Source organism: Diabrotica undecimpunctata, chromosome 7 (genome assembly GCF_040954645.1).
Source record: "Diabrotica undecimpunctata isolate CICGRU chromosome 7, icDiaUnde3, whole genome shotgun sequence".
Taxonomy (NCBI): domain Eukaryota; kingdom Metazoa; phylum Arthropoda; class Insecta; order Coleoptera; family Chrysomelidae; genus Diabrotica; species Diabrotica undecimpunctata.
The window spans coordinates 25,705,212-25,720,726 of record NC_092809.1 but is presented as its reverse complement, the minus strand read 5'-3'; the positions used below and the strand labels follow the sequence as shown (position 1 = coordinate 25,720,726).

The window sequence follows — 15,515 nt, the reverse complement described above, 5'->3', positions numbered from 1 at the left end:
AGAACAAGACCAAGACCGATTTTGGGCAACACTAGGCTGGAGCATTGGGGCAGAAGGAGTGGTGCGTGATGTACTCGGATCAATCCACCTTACCCCAATAAATTGTAACACCTACATATCATTTTCTAAGGGGTGTGCATGTCTCACAGGCTAGGTTCGAGTCTATTGCTTGCTTGTGTCTCCTGATGTGTTTCGATCCCTACGGTCGTGGATGAATCCGATTTAAAATAACATTTGCTGGCTCAAATGTCAATGCGGTGAAAACTTCTACATCGATCGAGTATCGTGTAACTTTAATCTAACTATAATCCAACTACTTTCTTTCTTACTACTTCACTATTGTTCAAGGAAATGTAATTCTTAACAATTTTTCAACCCATTCGGCGAGCGTGGAAGATTATGACCAACAAATCCTTTACCCAAGGAGAAACCCATATGCAAATGTGTAATTGCTAAGTCCTCAACCTTCAAGTTTGGACTATAAAATGGTGGATTCTTGGTTGGCTTTGGATTTAATGTTTCAATTTGAAACATAAATATTTACAGATGATGTGAAAGAAGATTCGGCTAGATTAGTCATGGACAAACGTTTTAAGGGGAGGGTCAAATAAAACAAGATTATATAGACGGATCGAAAAAAATGAATAAACAAATTTTTATAAATGATACATCACACACAACTTGTATGCTGCAAGGGTGAAAAACTTTTAAAAAAGTTACAAAAATTGATTTTTTTTTAGAAGAATATGTAGGCCTATGTAATGCATGGAACGGACTGAGCTTCTTAAAATTTTTCATAATCTGGTAGAAATTGGGATGAGCTGATTCGCAGTAGTGAAACTAATTTTTTTTGCTTTACATCAGAATATTTAGGCTGCAATGTGTCAAGATACTCTCGAAATTGTCAATTGCTCGTGAACGAATGCTATTAACAAGCTTAACAACAGCACGCACATGCAACAACCTACAACGATTTATTCGGAACTTAGCTGAGTAACACACGCATTGTACTCCACATCGCCTTACTACCGATCTACAATCTACTACTACAGACATTATGCCTTGGCGAGGTTGTGTGCAAACGTAGTAAATATTAGATGAGATAATACCGTACTTAAAATGCAGTGAAGAGAAAACCGTTATTATATTACTTATAGCTACACAGAAAATATATTTCCACAAGGAAACTAAATTCCTGTAGCTGGCTGTATACCACGTATCACAAACAATTTATGTGTTTTTAACAAATACGACCTACAAATTCCTTTTGATAAAGATGTTTATAGCAGGTGTTTAAACTGAATCGATAAATTTACAGATAATCAGATAAAATAAATATCAAAAACATATTATAGTAATTAACCTCATACGGGTAAAGGTGTGTTACCCGGCTGTATTGTAAGAAAATCTTTTTGCATATATTTGGACAACGTAGATTTTGACTTAAATTAGTTAGGAGAAAACCGTGGAAATTATATGAATAATTTTAGGAGTGTATCAAATGGAATATATGCGAAGTATTCATTAATTAAGAGTATTGTGAGATATCCCCTAGAATTACTTACACGTAGAACAAAATATATTTTAAAATTTATTTAAAAATGCCTTTATAAAAGGTATATATTAAAACACCCTATCGGGCTACACCACAGAACGTTTTCGGAATGGATATTCCATCATCAGTGTTATCTGGATGTACATGTTTTGAGCCACTAAATATATGGGTAAAAACCCTCTAAATGTTATGTTTAAGTTACAACAGGAATAGATAACACGGCAACGTAAGACTCCACTGGAGGTTGCTAGTCCTGAGACAAAGTGTCTAGGACTACCAACAAGAGGACTTGTTGATAGGCTAATTTAACAACATTGAAAGGGTTTTTACCCAACTATTTAGTGTCTTTTAACATGTACATCCAGATAACACTGATGATGGAATATGGAATCCGAAAACGTTCTGTGGTGTAGCCCGATAGGGTGTTTTAATATATACCTTTTATAAAGGCATTTTTAAATAAATTTTAAAATATATTTTGTTCTCCGTGTAAGTAATTCTAGGGAATATCTCACAATACTCTTAATTAATGAATACTTCGCATATATTCCATTTGATACACTCCTAAAATTATTCATATAATTTCCACGGTTTTCTCCTAACTAATTTAAGTCAAAATCTACGTTGTCCAAATATATGCAAAAAGATTTTCTTACAATACAGCCGGGTAACACACCTTTACCCGTATGAGGTTAATTACCATACTATGTTTTTGATATTTATTTTATCTGATTATCTGTAAATTTATCGATTCAGTTTAAACACCTGCTATAAACATCTTTATCAAAAGGCATTTCTAGGTCGTATTTGTTAAAAACACCCAACATTAGTATTGAATGCATATACAGTGTGTCCGTAAAGTATGGAATAAATTCGATATTTCCTAAATGAAAAGCCTTTTTAAAAAAATCTAAAACACTTCGATTTTTAAATTTATTGTTCTACATTTTACAATAAAATTTCATTATACAAGGTAATACACATTACAGTGATGGTGTCATCGGCTCCTTTTTTAAATGTAACATCCTGTATTTTATAACATTTTTAGATCGATAAAAATGAGCTGATTCCAAAAAAGTATAATACTGGGGGTCTAACGGATATAATTTGAAAGATATGCGCTTAGAAAAGAAATTATTTATTATCAATTGCAAAAAAGTAGCCTACTTCTAGTTTTTGGTAAACTGTAATTATTTTTAGTAACGTTCCATAACAATTAAGGCCGGTTTTCACGCTACGTTTTCTTGTACGTTTTGTGGGTCATATAAAACGTACGACAAAATGTATGTTTTGTCCAGTATATACATACTACGTTTTTCCTTCCGTTAGGAACTAGAGAAAAAAAAAGACGACCTAATGGAAAAAAATCTCAACGAAATTCAATTCGTTGTAATCGGGTATCAATCGTAACAGATGTAATGATACTGAATATTTTCAGGTGGTAGCCATTATGTATTAATAAATAATGGCTACCACCATTTCTTTCAACGTACTAGAATTCTATTCTAGCAATGCTGATATTTGTGGTAATCTATTTTCACGAATGATGCCTGTAGCGTAGAATCATTTTTCTTTTAGTAATTTAGAAAGTTTTAAGATGAGGAAAAATTGACTAAAAAGATTCTGTGGCGGTTATGTATGATTTGGAATTACGTTTCAATAAATTGATAATCACTTTAGCTTTCACGTCAAATTCAAGTTTGGCAATAGAATTAACTCCCAACATATGGCATAAACTGCTATAAATACCCATGAGAATCACACAAACACCATAGTTTAAAGGTAAAACGAACAGCTTTACCTTTGATGAACATTTTTGCAGAATGTCTATCAAAATATGGAACCATTTCTTCGTCGGTGGATAAGTAATGTGAGAATATTCCAAACTTCAAAATCCTCTTCTCTATATCATAAAAAAACAATTTGGGCAATTTATCAGCTTTATCTAGTGATTTGTTGCTCGATAAATGTATATTTAAATCATGAATGTGTTGCTTGTGTGAGTCCATTTCAAAAGGTAAAAGAAATAATAAATTAGACTTACTCACAATCAATTTAATTTAACTATCCAGACGACCGGTTTCGCTTTCTACAATATGCAAAGCATCTTCAGGTCTCGATACAAAGTTAAATAAATGATGCCGGTACTCTATTAATTGATGGTTGAAAGAACATAGTTCAAACTATCCTGTATTGTTGATTGGAGAACTCAAGTCTGCTATTGTAATTGTTTGACAGTAAACGGGGAAGTTCTTGAGGAGACAGATTTTATCCAATGAAGTAGAGATAGGTGTAATGTAATTGTTTGTTTGATGAAAGTAATGTTCTATACCATTGAGTTATTTAAAAGTTATTTGTATTTATTCTAGAGATATATTTATGAAATGTGTGTTATTTATTGAGATTTTATTTTTGAAGGTGACAGTTGTGAGACAATGAATGAGATTAGATGTACAAATTGTGTGGGTGTGCAATTCTATCAACTTGTAATTATCAAATTTCTTTGGTAAAGATCTGTTGTAATATGTGGCAAAAAGGGGGGGACGAAGCAGACATTAAATTTAAAAAGGGGGAGGATATGAAAGCACTACATCTCTTACTTGGAGACAATATGTAAAATGTATATTTCTTTTTATTTTTTTAAACGTATTTCAGCTCATTGCATTCTGCACACAAGTCCAGATAGACCAGATTATGTTAATCTTTGTACATATCAATATGAGGCAATGTTTGACAACCGGATAATGTAAGAATGCCAATAAATTTTATCAGTGATGATATAGTCAATTTAAAATCATGAGTATACTACAAAAAATTCGTCACTGCCTCAGCTAGTTTAATCACAATAAAAAATATAAAATATATTAAAAATAAACAAACAAGTTGATGGGAATGTATGTGTTTGTTAATAATAAAAGTGTTAATATAACTGTATTAATTTTTGGTTATTTTGTAGGTGGTCAGTATCACTAGTAGTCGCTCTCGCCACAGCTGTAGCGATATTGGATGTATTTTTCATCCTGGTCGCAGTTCCAGAAAGTTTACCAGAAAAAGTCCGTGTATCACCTATCAGTTGGGAACAGGCTGATCCTTTTGCATCACTTAGAAACGTCGGACAGGATCCCACTATTCTACTGCTATGTATTGCTGTGTTCTTGTCATATTTGCCTGAGGCAGGACAATACAGTTGTATTTTTATGTATCTCAAATTAGTGATGGGTTGGAGTGATCCCATGGTAGCTGTTTTCGTTGGGTTAGTGGGCCTGATGGCTGTCATAGCTCAACTTTGTTTAGGTAAGTTTAATTACTGTCATTTTAACAAATTCAAAGATTACATTAACGTAACGCAATTGTATTAGTGTTTAATTAAAGAAGTACCACTTAAATATTAGTAAGAATGGTAAATATTGGTCCAAGTTGTTGTGGTGAACTTTATTCATAATAAACATTTTTTTTGTTTCTGTTTAACCCGGAGTGTTACATTATTGTTGAGATATTTAATAATAAACTCGGTTGTGTTTTCTTCTTCTTTCTCTAAGCAGTTTAGCAGTCCACACGTCTGCTCAGATCTATCAACTATGCATGTGACCTTCGAGAATGAACTTATTATATGTTGAAATGCTAATATATAGTACTCTACTGGTGTTTTTCAAGCATAATCCCTTTCATGTATATAGTGACAAAATTATAACTTCTTTCCAGTTTTTAAGTTACTTTTTTCATTAAAACTATTTTACTATTAAAACTAAAATAACTATTTTAGTGTGGCGGTCGTAGCTCGGCCGTAAGATACTGGCATATCAAGTAGAAACGCACGAATGCGATCCTCGGTACCAACAATGAAAATTTTCAATTTTCAAAACTTATACGAGCCGCCACCGTGCTTCGGAAGGCACGTAAAGCCGTCGGTCATGGTCACATAAGTGGTCGTTAAGAAATTTTAGGGGCGCTTGCGCGACTGAAAACACTAACACCTGGCCTGAGCCAGAAGGTCACGTGACCTTTACTTTTTTAGTGTGCAGAACAATTTTTAATACTAACTAATGGCTTATTGCTGTCGTTTTTCTACCTAACTTCCAGCTAGATTGAGTAGTGATCCTGAGAGGTGACCTCCTAAATATATTTTTTTTTACTTGTTTATTTATTTTTCTTTACAAAATTACAACCTTATGTTTGAATTTATGGCTTTCTCTACTCAAATGTTTGTTATATGTTAATTTGTTGTTACCGTTGACAGAACTAGCTTTGTTTTTCATTATCCATTGTTTAAATCTTTAAACTATTAATATTCTTTATGCTGTAGTTTCTATTTTCTTATTCCCTTGTTTTTAAAGAAATTAATATTGTTTCTCTATTATATCTCTAATGTTCTTTCTATTAGTACAATTTTTAACATATTTTTACTTTTCCAGGTATTTTAATAAAAAATCTTGGTTCAAAGCATACCATTATGTTGGGACTTCTATTTGAAATGCTCCAACTGTTGTGGTATGGTTTTGGCACCACGACGTGGATGATGTGGGGTGCCGGTATATTAGCTTCAATGAGTTCCATTACTTATCCTGCCATTTCTGCATTTGTATCAGTTCTTAGTACTCCCGATCGCCAGGGAGTTGTTCAAGGTAAGGTATAACATGATTCAAGCATCAAGATTATTTGTATAGTATTATACTTTTTTGCAGTTGCCAGTACACTCGTTGTAAATATAAATCATTCCTGATAATATCGATTTCTGTTTGCACCATTTTTTAAAAAGTTCACTCGATACCTGGTCTAGAATGACAACCATCCATCCAATACCATGTATACATCACCCAATCCTTCCACTTTTGGATGGTATATCCGGATTGTTGGATGGATGATTTAGATGATCCATCATAAATAAAAAAAAAACAAACAATATACAACACGCTTATTCTCGAGATCTTATCGCCTTTTTTCGGACGAACAGGGACAGAATTCAAGAGGCAACACAGCACATATATTATTAATGACTGAAAAATGACAAAAATGAAATCCAAAAATTATTTCAGCTATAATTTGACTAACTCTAATGAAAAGGTATAAGTTGTCTATAACTTTACAATAAAAATTAATCAAACTGGTGTCAACTTTTTTGACATGGAAAAGATGTACTTAAGATTCAAACTATTCCTTCACCCAGAAAAAGTATGGTACTTGCTTCTCCGATTATATGGATGGAGTGGGTGGATGGTTGGACAGATCTAAACAACCATCGAACTTGCCACCCTAGTACATACTCAAATTACTATACAAACAGATTGTACAATTAACAAAAAGATTTAAATAAAGCCGCGTGCAAATGGATTGGATACGTTTTTGTATCCAATAATAACCTAGTTATTATCTTAATACGTTGAGTGCCAGATGAGACCAACGTGGTCTCGTTCATTTCTGACGATCTTGAAACGTATGGCCTGACGGTCCAGTTGCTATATTAGGCCTTTATATACGAGGCCGTTGTGGCACCTTTCAGCAATATGACTTTTTTGTTTTGAATATAAATCGTAATTTTAAAATTTTTCTATAATTTAAATTTATTTATTTACTTACAAAGAAGTATATGTACATAAAAATAAAACTTTACTCTACATGAAAACTTAAAATAAAGGGAACAAGGGCTTTGGTATTTAATATGTTCGTTGCGTTATGCGCTACAGAAAAACAAGATATACAGTAATGTTTTTTACAATTAGAGCACTTCAGTGAACTTTGTGGAGTTTTTCTTGAGACCTCCTTGGAACCCGATTGTTCAGAGATCTTCGCATAACAAATAATGCAACGTCTTCTATTAGCTCGGCCAACATCTTCCAGTATTAGTGAGGCTTCCTCGGACTGTTCATAATTTGGCGTAAAATCTTCACCTTCTCACAATAGTCCCTTTACAACTTCCTCTGTAAATTTACTAATTGACATTGGCTATTTCTTGATGAGCAATATAAGCATTTACAAGACACGTTCCCGTTAGGAGTTCCAACGCCAGCTTTCTGTAACATTTGAAAAAGGTACATTTCCTAACTGTCTAAAGACTGCCATCGTTATTCTTCTTCATAAAGGTGGAGACAAATCTGATGCCTGCAACTATAGACCTATTGCCTTGTTACCAGCACTATCAAAAATTATTGAAAGGCTTATAAAAGTTCGACTTATGCCCTTTCTCCTTAAATATAATATTTTATCGCAAAATCAGTTCGGCTTTTTGTCTAATAAATGTACTAGTGATGCCATGTTTTCTGTGTTACATGAGGTATATCTATCACTAAATAGTAACCTCTCCTCCGCCACCGTTTTCTGCGACTATTCCAAAGCCTTTGACTGCGTAAATCACGACATTCTATTAAAAAAATTAACTTTCTATGGAATTCGGGGTGTGTCTTTGAATTGGTTCAAAACTTACTTGGTAGGTAGGAAACAATTGGTTAGAATAAAAGACACCGACTCTAGTTGTAAAGACATTGAGTGTGGTTCAGTATTAGGTCCCATTCTTTTTTTACTTTTCATTAATGACATCACTTACTTAAAAATTAAAGGGAAAATTTTTCTATTTGCTGATGATACCAGTATTACTTGGAGCAGTTCTAATATTTTAACGCTTCATTCAATTATAATCGCTGATTTGCTTATAATCAAGGCTTGTTCAGACTCCAACTTACTTAGCTTTAACGTGGATAAGACAGTAGTATTATCTTTTAAAGGAGTCATTCAACCCTTGTTTTTGAATGAGAGCCAAATCAGTATCGTTAATTCCGTGAAATTTCTAGGTATTCTTATCGACAGCGATCTTAAATGGTCATTGCATACTGACTCCTTAAGGAAGAAACTAGCCTCAGCTTGCTTTGCAATAAGATCTGTTTCGAAGGAACTAAATTTATCTTCTGTCAAAATGGCATATTTCTCATTGTTCGAGTCCCATCTTCGATATGGGCTTCCATTTTGGGGTTCTAGCACAGCGGCCCAATTTGATACTATTTTTAAGTTGCAAAAAATAGCAATTCGTTGTCTATTTGGTCTCAAACAAACAACTCATTGCAAGACCTACTTCAAAAATCACGGAATTTTGACGCTTCCCTCTTTATTTATTTTGGAAACGGTTTGTTTGATTCGCAAGCATCTGAACATTTTTCCCGATAGACTTGATCATGGCTACTCCATTAGAAATTCGGATTGTAACGTTTATTTACCGATCCCGTCCACTCAGCTAGTAAAGAATTCTATTCTATATAGTGCAAAAAAACTTTATAATCACCTTCCAAGAGAAATTAAATCCGCAACATCTTTCATTAAGTTTCGTAAGATGACAAAAATCTATCTCTCTGAAAGACCATATTATTCAGTTGACGAGTTTCTTAATATATAACAAAGAAACAAAATTAGTATTGTTTATAATTACATTTGGGTGTCTCAAGCAGTGGCTACAATTTGTCTCATTTGTTGTTGTCTGTACAAATTATGTAAGTGATACAATAATTTTACTAATTTAAAATTGTATTTTTTTTTTTATTATATTTGTTTTTGTTTTATACTTTTTATACCTTTTGTACTTTTTTACTGATTTTTTTTAGCTTTGTCCATAAAATTGTTCAATAATTTTCAGTGGCAATAAAGCATATTTCTATTCTATTCTAATGTGTTAATAGGATATTTTAACTATGCATAATGATAAATACCATATACATTATGTATAATAAAATTAACTATTGTGGTGGAAAAAATAATATATCAATAAATTAAATCAGACATTAAGTCATCAAAATGCTAAAGTTTTGTTGATAAAGCTGTATTCTTACAATTTTTTTATATCATGCAAAATGCACACGAAAAACATTTATGTATGTTACCTTTCATATATACATGCCTAAATTTTTTCTAAATCATTTGTAGGTATGGTTACTGGTATGAGGGGTCTTTGCAATGGATTGGGCCCTGCTATGTTTGGAGTAGTATTTTATATGTTCCATGTTGATCTGAATGGAAATAATAATAATAACGCAGATGCTACGCATTCTACTTCATCATTTGAAACATATTCTCAGGTAATTCAATATTTTTAAAGTATTTTTATTTACTAATGTATTAGCAGATGTATTCTGTAACTAAATTAGAAGCTGTTCATATCTATTGATGAATAGATATGAACATATGAATATTCAATTAGAAGAATTGTTGGCCTTTTGTGTGTCCTCATAAATTCGAAACTCACGGTTCGATTTATGTATACCGTTTATTTATTTCCACTGTACAAAATACTGTTCTCAACTAGAACAGATTGATGAAGATAAGACTAAAACGTAATATAAAAGCGCTCTTAAATATTGATAAACAATATAGGAGTACTTTCTAGAAAAACATCAAATATCGCTGACTAGACAAACACATGTTCTAAGAAAATAGTTGGACGAAAGTTGTTTTGGATGCATGTTTGTCAAAATAATTTTTTGCTATATCCCAAACCAACTTAATTCATTGTACTGGCAATGGTAGGGCGCAAGTTGGAGAACTTCGTGGCCATATTTAAGAGCCAGTTGATCGATGACAAATTTCTTTTGAATTTGGTAGGATTAACACCTTTTCAATAAATCGACTTTTAAAAATATGTCAGTGTGATTAACTTTTTTCTGTTAACCACGCCTTTAGTTCTTTTTTGTCCAGCTACTTGAAGGAAATTTCTCTTCTACTTTTGAGTGAAATGATGCGTTATGCAGCAATAATATGGAAGGTCGCGTCACTCTAATTTGTTTTCTTCACATTTTCTTCAAATCATTCTTTAAAAATATTTGCATCCATATTTCCGTGGTAATCACCTGTACTCCTTGTGGACGAAAAAATTAAACTGACGTCGAGAATAAAGCCCTCATCTTTTCCGGTATGAAGAATGATGTATCTATTACTATTACCGGAACTGCTAGAGGAATAGTATTTCGTAGTGCCATCTTGCCAGGATGATTTTGTCAAATTTCCTTTAGCGAAAATCAAAGTTTCATCTGAAAATAAAAAAAAAACAACTTGATACAACATTGTAGAGTTCACATAATATATGTCAGCACTCTCGACAAACTGGTTAAACTAGTATCGCACAGTTCCTTGTCTCTTATTTTTTGCAACACACACTTTTTGTTACTTGTTCTTTGGCTGTTATATATTAAAATATTAATTAAATATATATATATATATATATATATATATATATATATATATATATATATATATATATATATATATTATTTATTATTTAATTGCAAATGTAATTGACTGGGGCAAATCTAAAGTTTTTGTAGTCGATGATTTCTTTTGCTTACTTTATTTATTTTGTCCTCACTCGTGCTGTTAGTTCTTTGGAATGTCGTCTCTGAGATACAGCAAGTGTCGTATGTGCATTTCTGACTGAACTCCCATAACAGATGTCAATGGACCCATGTTATTTTTTTCCAAATTAAACTAACTTTCCTTTTTCAGAACTAAACGCCGTTCTTTCTGAGAGTGTAGATAACACTACATTTCGACTGTTTTTCATTTTCTTCCAAATTGTTCATTTTACTTAATTTAAGCTCCTCTCTGAGTAAAACTACACACTGAAAAGGACGGGGGTTCCTACAACAGGGTCAACAAGAACACAGAAAATACCGCACAATACAACTAAGTCCATCGCACAAAAATACAAAAAAAAAAGTTAATGTATAATCTTACATTAACAAATTTCTAATGAACCATTAGAAAGTATTATCTAATTTAACTGTAAGGGGTATTCAAATTTATTTATGTATGTAAAACTAATCGCTTATACCTACCCAAAGAGGTATACTTATAAATAATCAAGTTTTATTTATAAAAAGTTTTCATGTAGTCCGTTTTAAGAAACCTTTTTTCTAATAAATATATTCTTCATACAAAGACTTAATGAAAAGTAAGTTACTGAATCGTTAGTCTAAGCTGAGAATCTACAAAACAGTAATTAGACCAGTGGCCACATATGGATGTGAAACGTGGACCCTCTCAACCACTGATGAAAATCAACTGAGAATATTTGAGCGCAAAATACTAAGGAAGATATTTGGACCAACCCAATTCAGCGATAGTTCGTGGAGAATTAAAATGAACCACGAGCTGGATGAACTAATGCAGAGCGCAGATATTGTCAGATTTGTAAAATCACAAAGACTAAACTGGCTTGCTCACCTAGAAAGAATGCCAGATAATCGAGCTGTAAAAGTAGTCCAGAGATGGAAGCCCCAAGGAAACAGAACAAGAGGAAGGCCCCGTAAAAGATGGATAGACGACGTAGAGAGGGATCTTAAAACCATGAACATCAGGCAGTGGCGAAGGAAAGTATCCGACAGGGCAGAATGGAAGAACATTGTTAAGCAGGCCAAGACTCACAAAGGGTTGTAGCGCCATTAGAAGAAGAAGAAGAAGATATTCTTGAAAAGGCACATTTTTTATTATTTGGTAAACCTACATTATACGTCACAAAGAAATTTAACAAAAATCACTAAAACATGTTTGTTAATAAATTCACTGTATAAATACGATATATTCTGTATAGAATTTTTCATATAAAAATGATTGCGCGTCATTCAAGATTTACGACATCATAACCCCACAGCGTTGCCAAAACATCACAATAGTTGTAAGTGAGGAATTTTTAAAATGTCAACTATTTGTCAAACTGTTATATTAACAGTAAATACACTTAGTTTTAAGACTACTGCAACACACTAAAATACATAAGAAAACATTTTAATACAAAATTAAATATTCTAAATTTTAAACTTACCTCTTTTAGAGCATTAATAGTAAAAACGCCCCGCCAGTATTTCTTGTTCTAAATAATCTATCTTGTATGAAAGCTTATCAGCTTTCTACAGACTATGTAGTTATTTTGGCATAGCACAATCACAATATACAACAATAATTAGTTTTTAAAGCTATTAATATAAATTTAATATGTATTTATAAATACAATGTATTAATATATAATATATTGTGATCAAATTGTGTAATAAATCAAAACATAAACAAAATTTTTACTCTAAAAAAGCGACAACACTTTAAACAATTTTGCCACACGCTGAACTGTCATTAAAATTTGAAGTATTCCCGTATCAGTTGCGTACAATTGTCTAATATATTTAATTAAAATTATTATTTTGTGGAATATCAGACTTAAAGAGTTATTTCATAAAATTTCTATTATTAATAATAACAAATGTTTTTGGGTATTTAATCAATATAATTCTAAAATTCCCAATATAATGATGATTACATTTTTCTGATTATTATACCATGTTGACGCCTATGAAAGATCGAGCAGTTCCGTATAGGTTTCGTATTATTAGCTGTGTTAAGAAAATTTTAACTCTAAGGTTAACGTTCTGGAAATTTTAAATATAAGTGACGTCACTTTATAGAAATTGAGACGTGAAACGTTTTACTTTGAAAAATGGTATATGTACTATTGCAATAAAATATTAAAATGAAAACTTGTAAAAGATATATCCGCTTACCTATATATAATTATAATACCTATCCTAAAAACAGATAGGTACTATAATTTAGTGATTATGATTAATTTAAAAACATTTTCTAATTTATGAAAGTTAATAATTTCTTATATTTTCAGCTTGTGCCTGGTCCACCTTTCGTCTTCGGAGCTTTCCTAGTCATATGCGCCCTTTTTGTAGCTTCATTCATTACTAGTAAATCTCATGTTGATTCTGGTAAGTAAATTGAGAAAATTAAATTGATTATGCAAATCTAGTTAATATAATTTTGGTTGTCTTAGAGAAAATACAAAAACGTGTTTTTTTTGTATTATAGTCTATTGTAGAGTTCGGAGGATTATTCGATGATAACTATATGGCCTAACAAAAAAGCAGCAAGTTTTTTTTGACAGAAAACATATTGTTCAGTATAGTTACTTACTCACTCATACTTATTCCAACGATATTCAAAAGATAGTCCAAATTAGTAATGCCTTCATAGCTTGCTTGCTTTCATCATTCGATCGATATAATGTGGCTTATCCATATAAAAATTCCTATGTGAATTATAATTAATGGTACCCAACTGATTAAAATAAACATCTTGTAAAAAGGTGTTTAAAAAAAAACATGTTTGACATTTAAAAAAATTGTTCAAAAATTGATTTTTTGACTTTTTTCAGTCACAAAAATTTTATTATTTTTTTTTTGCCAAACTGTGGTAAACTATCTTACAGAAAATGAAAACAAACACACTGCATCAAGGTTTATTAAAATCGACCGACTAGATACAGAGATTAAAGATTTTGAGGAAAACTACGTTTTTAAAACTGGCTGACAGTTAATCTCCGGATCTAATCGGTCGATTTGAAGAAACCTTGATGCATTTTGTTTGTTTTCGTTTTATCTATGGTAGTTTACTTCAATTTTACAAAAAAAAAATGTATCAGAAAAAAAGGTCAATTTTTGAAAAAAGTTTCAGATGTTCGCCATTTTGTGTGCCTACAGAATTTTCAATTTTTCTGGTAAACTATCACGTAAGAGCACTTCTTCTTTAAAACCTTCCCGAATTTTATATTTCAGATTTGCCTTTCCAGAGATTAACTGCCATGAAGCAATAATTTTTGGAAGAAAATTTTCAATCTTCAAAAATTGTATAATATAAAAAAAGTTTGATTACCATACATAATAGATAAGATACAAAAAAATTGTTTAAAATGTGTCATTTTTTACCATTCTAGATGGTAGTAATAGCTTAAGTTGTTCTTACTTCATTATTAATAAATATATTTTTATGAAATTTTGTTCATAAGCCTTTGGGGCCACTTTGAATCCTGTGACTTATTCATTTCTTAATAAAGAAAATAATAGTAATTACGTATAATACAAACTTCATTTTCCACTACGAGAAAGTATGGTATAATCGTTTTCATCGTTTTTGGCGTGTGCGTGTAAAAACACTTGCAATAAGTTGTTTCATCTGTCTTTCCTTGTCTAAGCTCGATTCGTTTACCTCCTCCAGTGGCGGAGCAAAATGTAGCATGTCAAACAAAATAATAGTTATAAAAGAAAATTATAAATTATTTTTATTCAATTTCTAATAACGGAATATACGTATAAATTGCGAAGAAGTATTTTTCTAGCTTGCAGTACAATAGGACATGATATAACGAAAAGTACATTTTAAAAGGATTTTGAAATATACCCAAAAAAGTGTTAATTATTTAACCCACTTTAATTAAAAAATGATACAGATTTTTTAAGTTTTAAGCACTGTAGCGAATTCTGAACTGTTACAACGTACTAACCTTGATTAATTAGCTAATCAGTCAGCGTCTTCACTGGAACTGTCTTCATCATTGGAATCTTCCGCCAAATCGATGATAATCCTACTTTCATTTTCATCATATGTGACCATTTTTGCCCAGTCGTCCTGAATTAATTTTTCAGTATGGTTAACACAACTCGCCCACGCTGCAGGTGTTGCCTCAGCTAATGCATTTACTTTTTTCACTGTTTCATCTCCACGTCCATGTTCTCCAATATGACGATCATAGTATTGTTTAGAAATGCCCCAGACCAACTCAATCGGATTTGATTGACAGTGATATGGACGCAATCTCAAAACCTGATGCCCATGTTCTTGGAGTAGCTCGTCTATAACGTACCTGGTATTTTGTGGCGACATATTCTGGCGACAAAGACTCAATAGCTCTGTCTTGCCCGAATCGACGTCAAAAATTATTTTTTTCGCTCGTACCATTCTTGTAAGTCCGATTTTTTCCAACTGGCATTCGGTAACTTTTCTATTAAAGAGCTATGGTATGAGGCATTATCCATAATAATTAGAGATGGTTCCTCCAACATTGGTATCAGCTTTTCGGAGACCCACTTTTTAAAAGACTCTTTATCCATAGAATCATGATAGTCTGCACTCTTCGATTTCGTAGAAAACAGTAATC

General features: G+C 32.0%; 1 protein-coding gene across 2 annotated transcripts in view; it reads left to right on the top strand.

Annotated features, from left to right (window-relative positions):
* The window catches only part of LOC140445091 (hippocampus abundant transcript 1 protein), an 86,711-nt gene that overhangs the window by 55,629 nt on the left and 15,567 nt on the right, over positions 1-15,515 (top strand). For both annotated transcript variants that reach the window (XM_072536906.1, XM_072536907.1), the window contains exons 3-6: positions 4,512-4,849; positions 5,968-6,177; positions 9,458-9,609; positions 13,194-13,290. In XM_072536906.1, the coding sequence (XP_072393007.1) occupies positions 4,512-4,849; positions 5,968-6,177; positions 9,458-9,609; positions 13,194-13,290 (797 nt within the window). The remainder of the gene's footprint in view (positions 1-4,511; positions 4,850-5,967; positions 6,178-9,457; positions 9,610-13,193; positions 13,291-15,515) is intronic.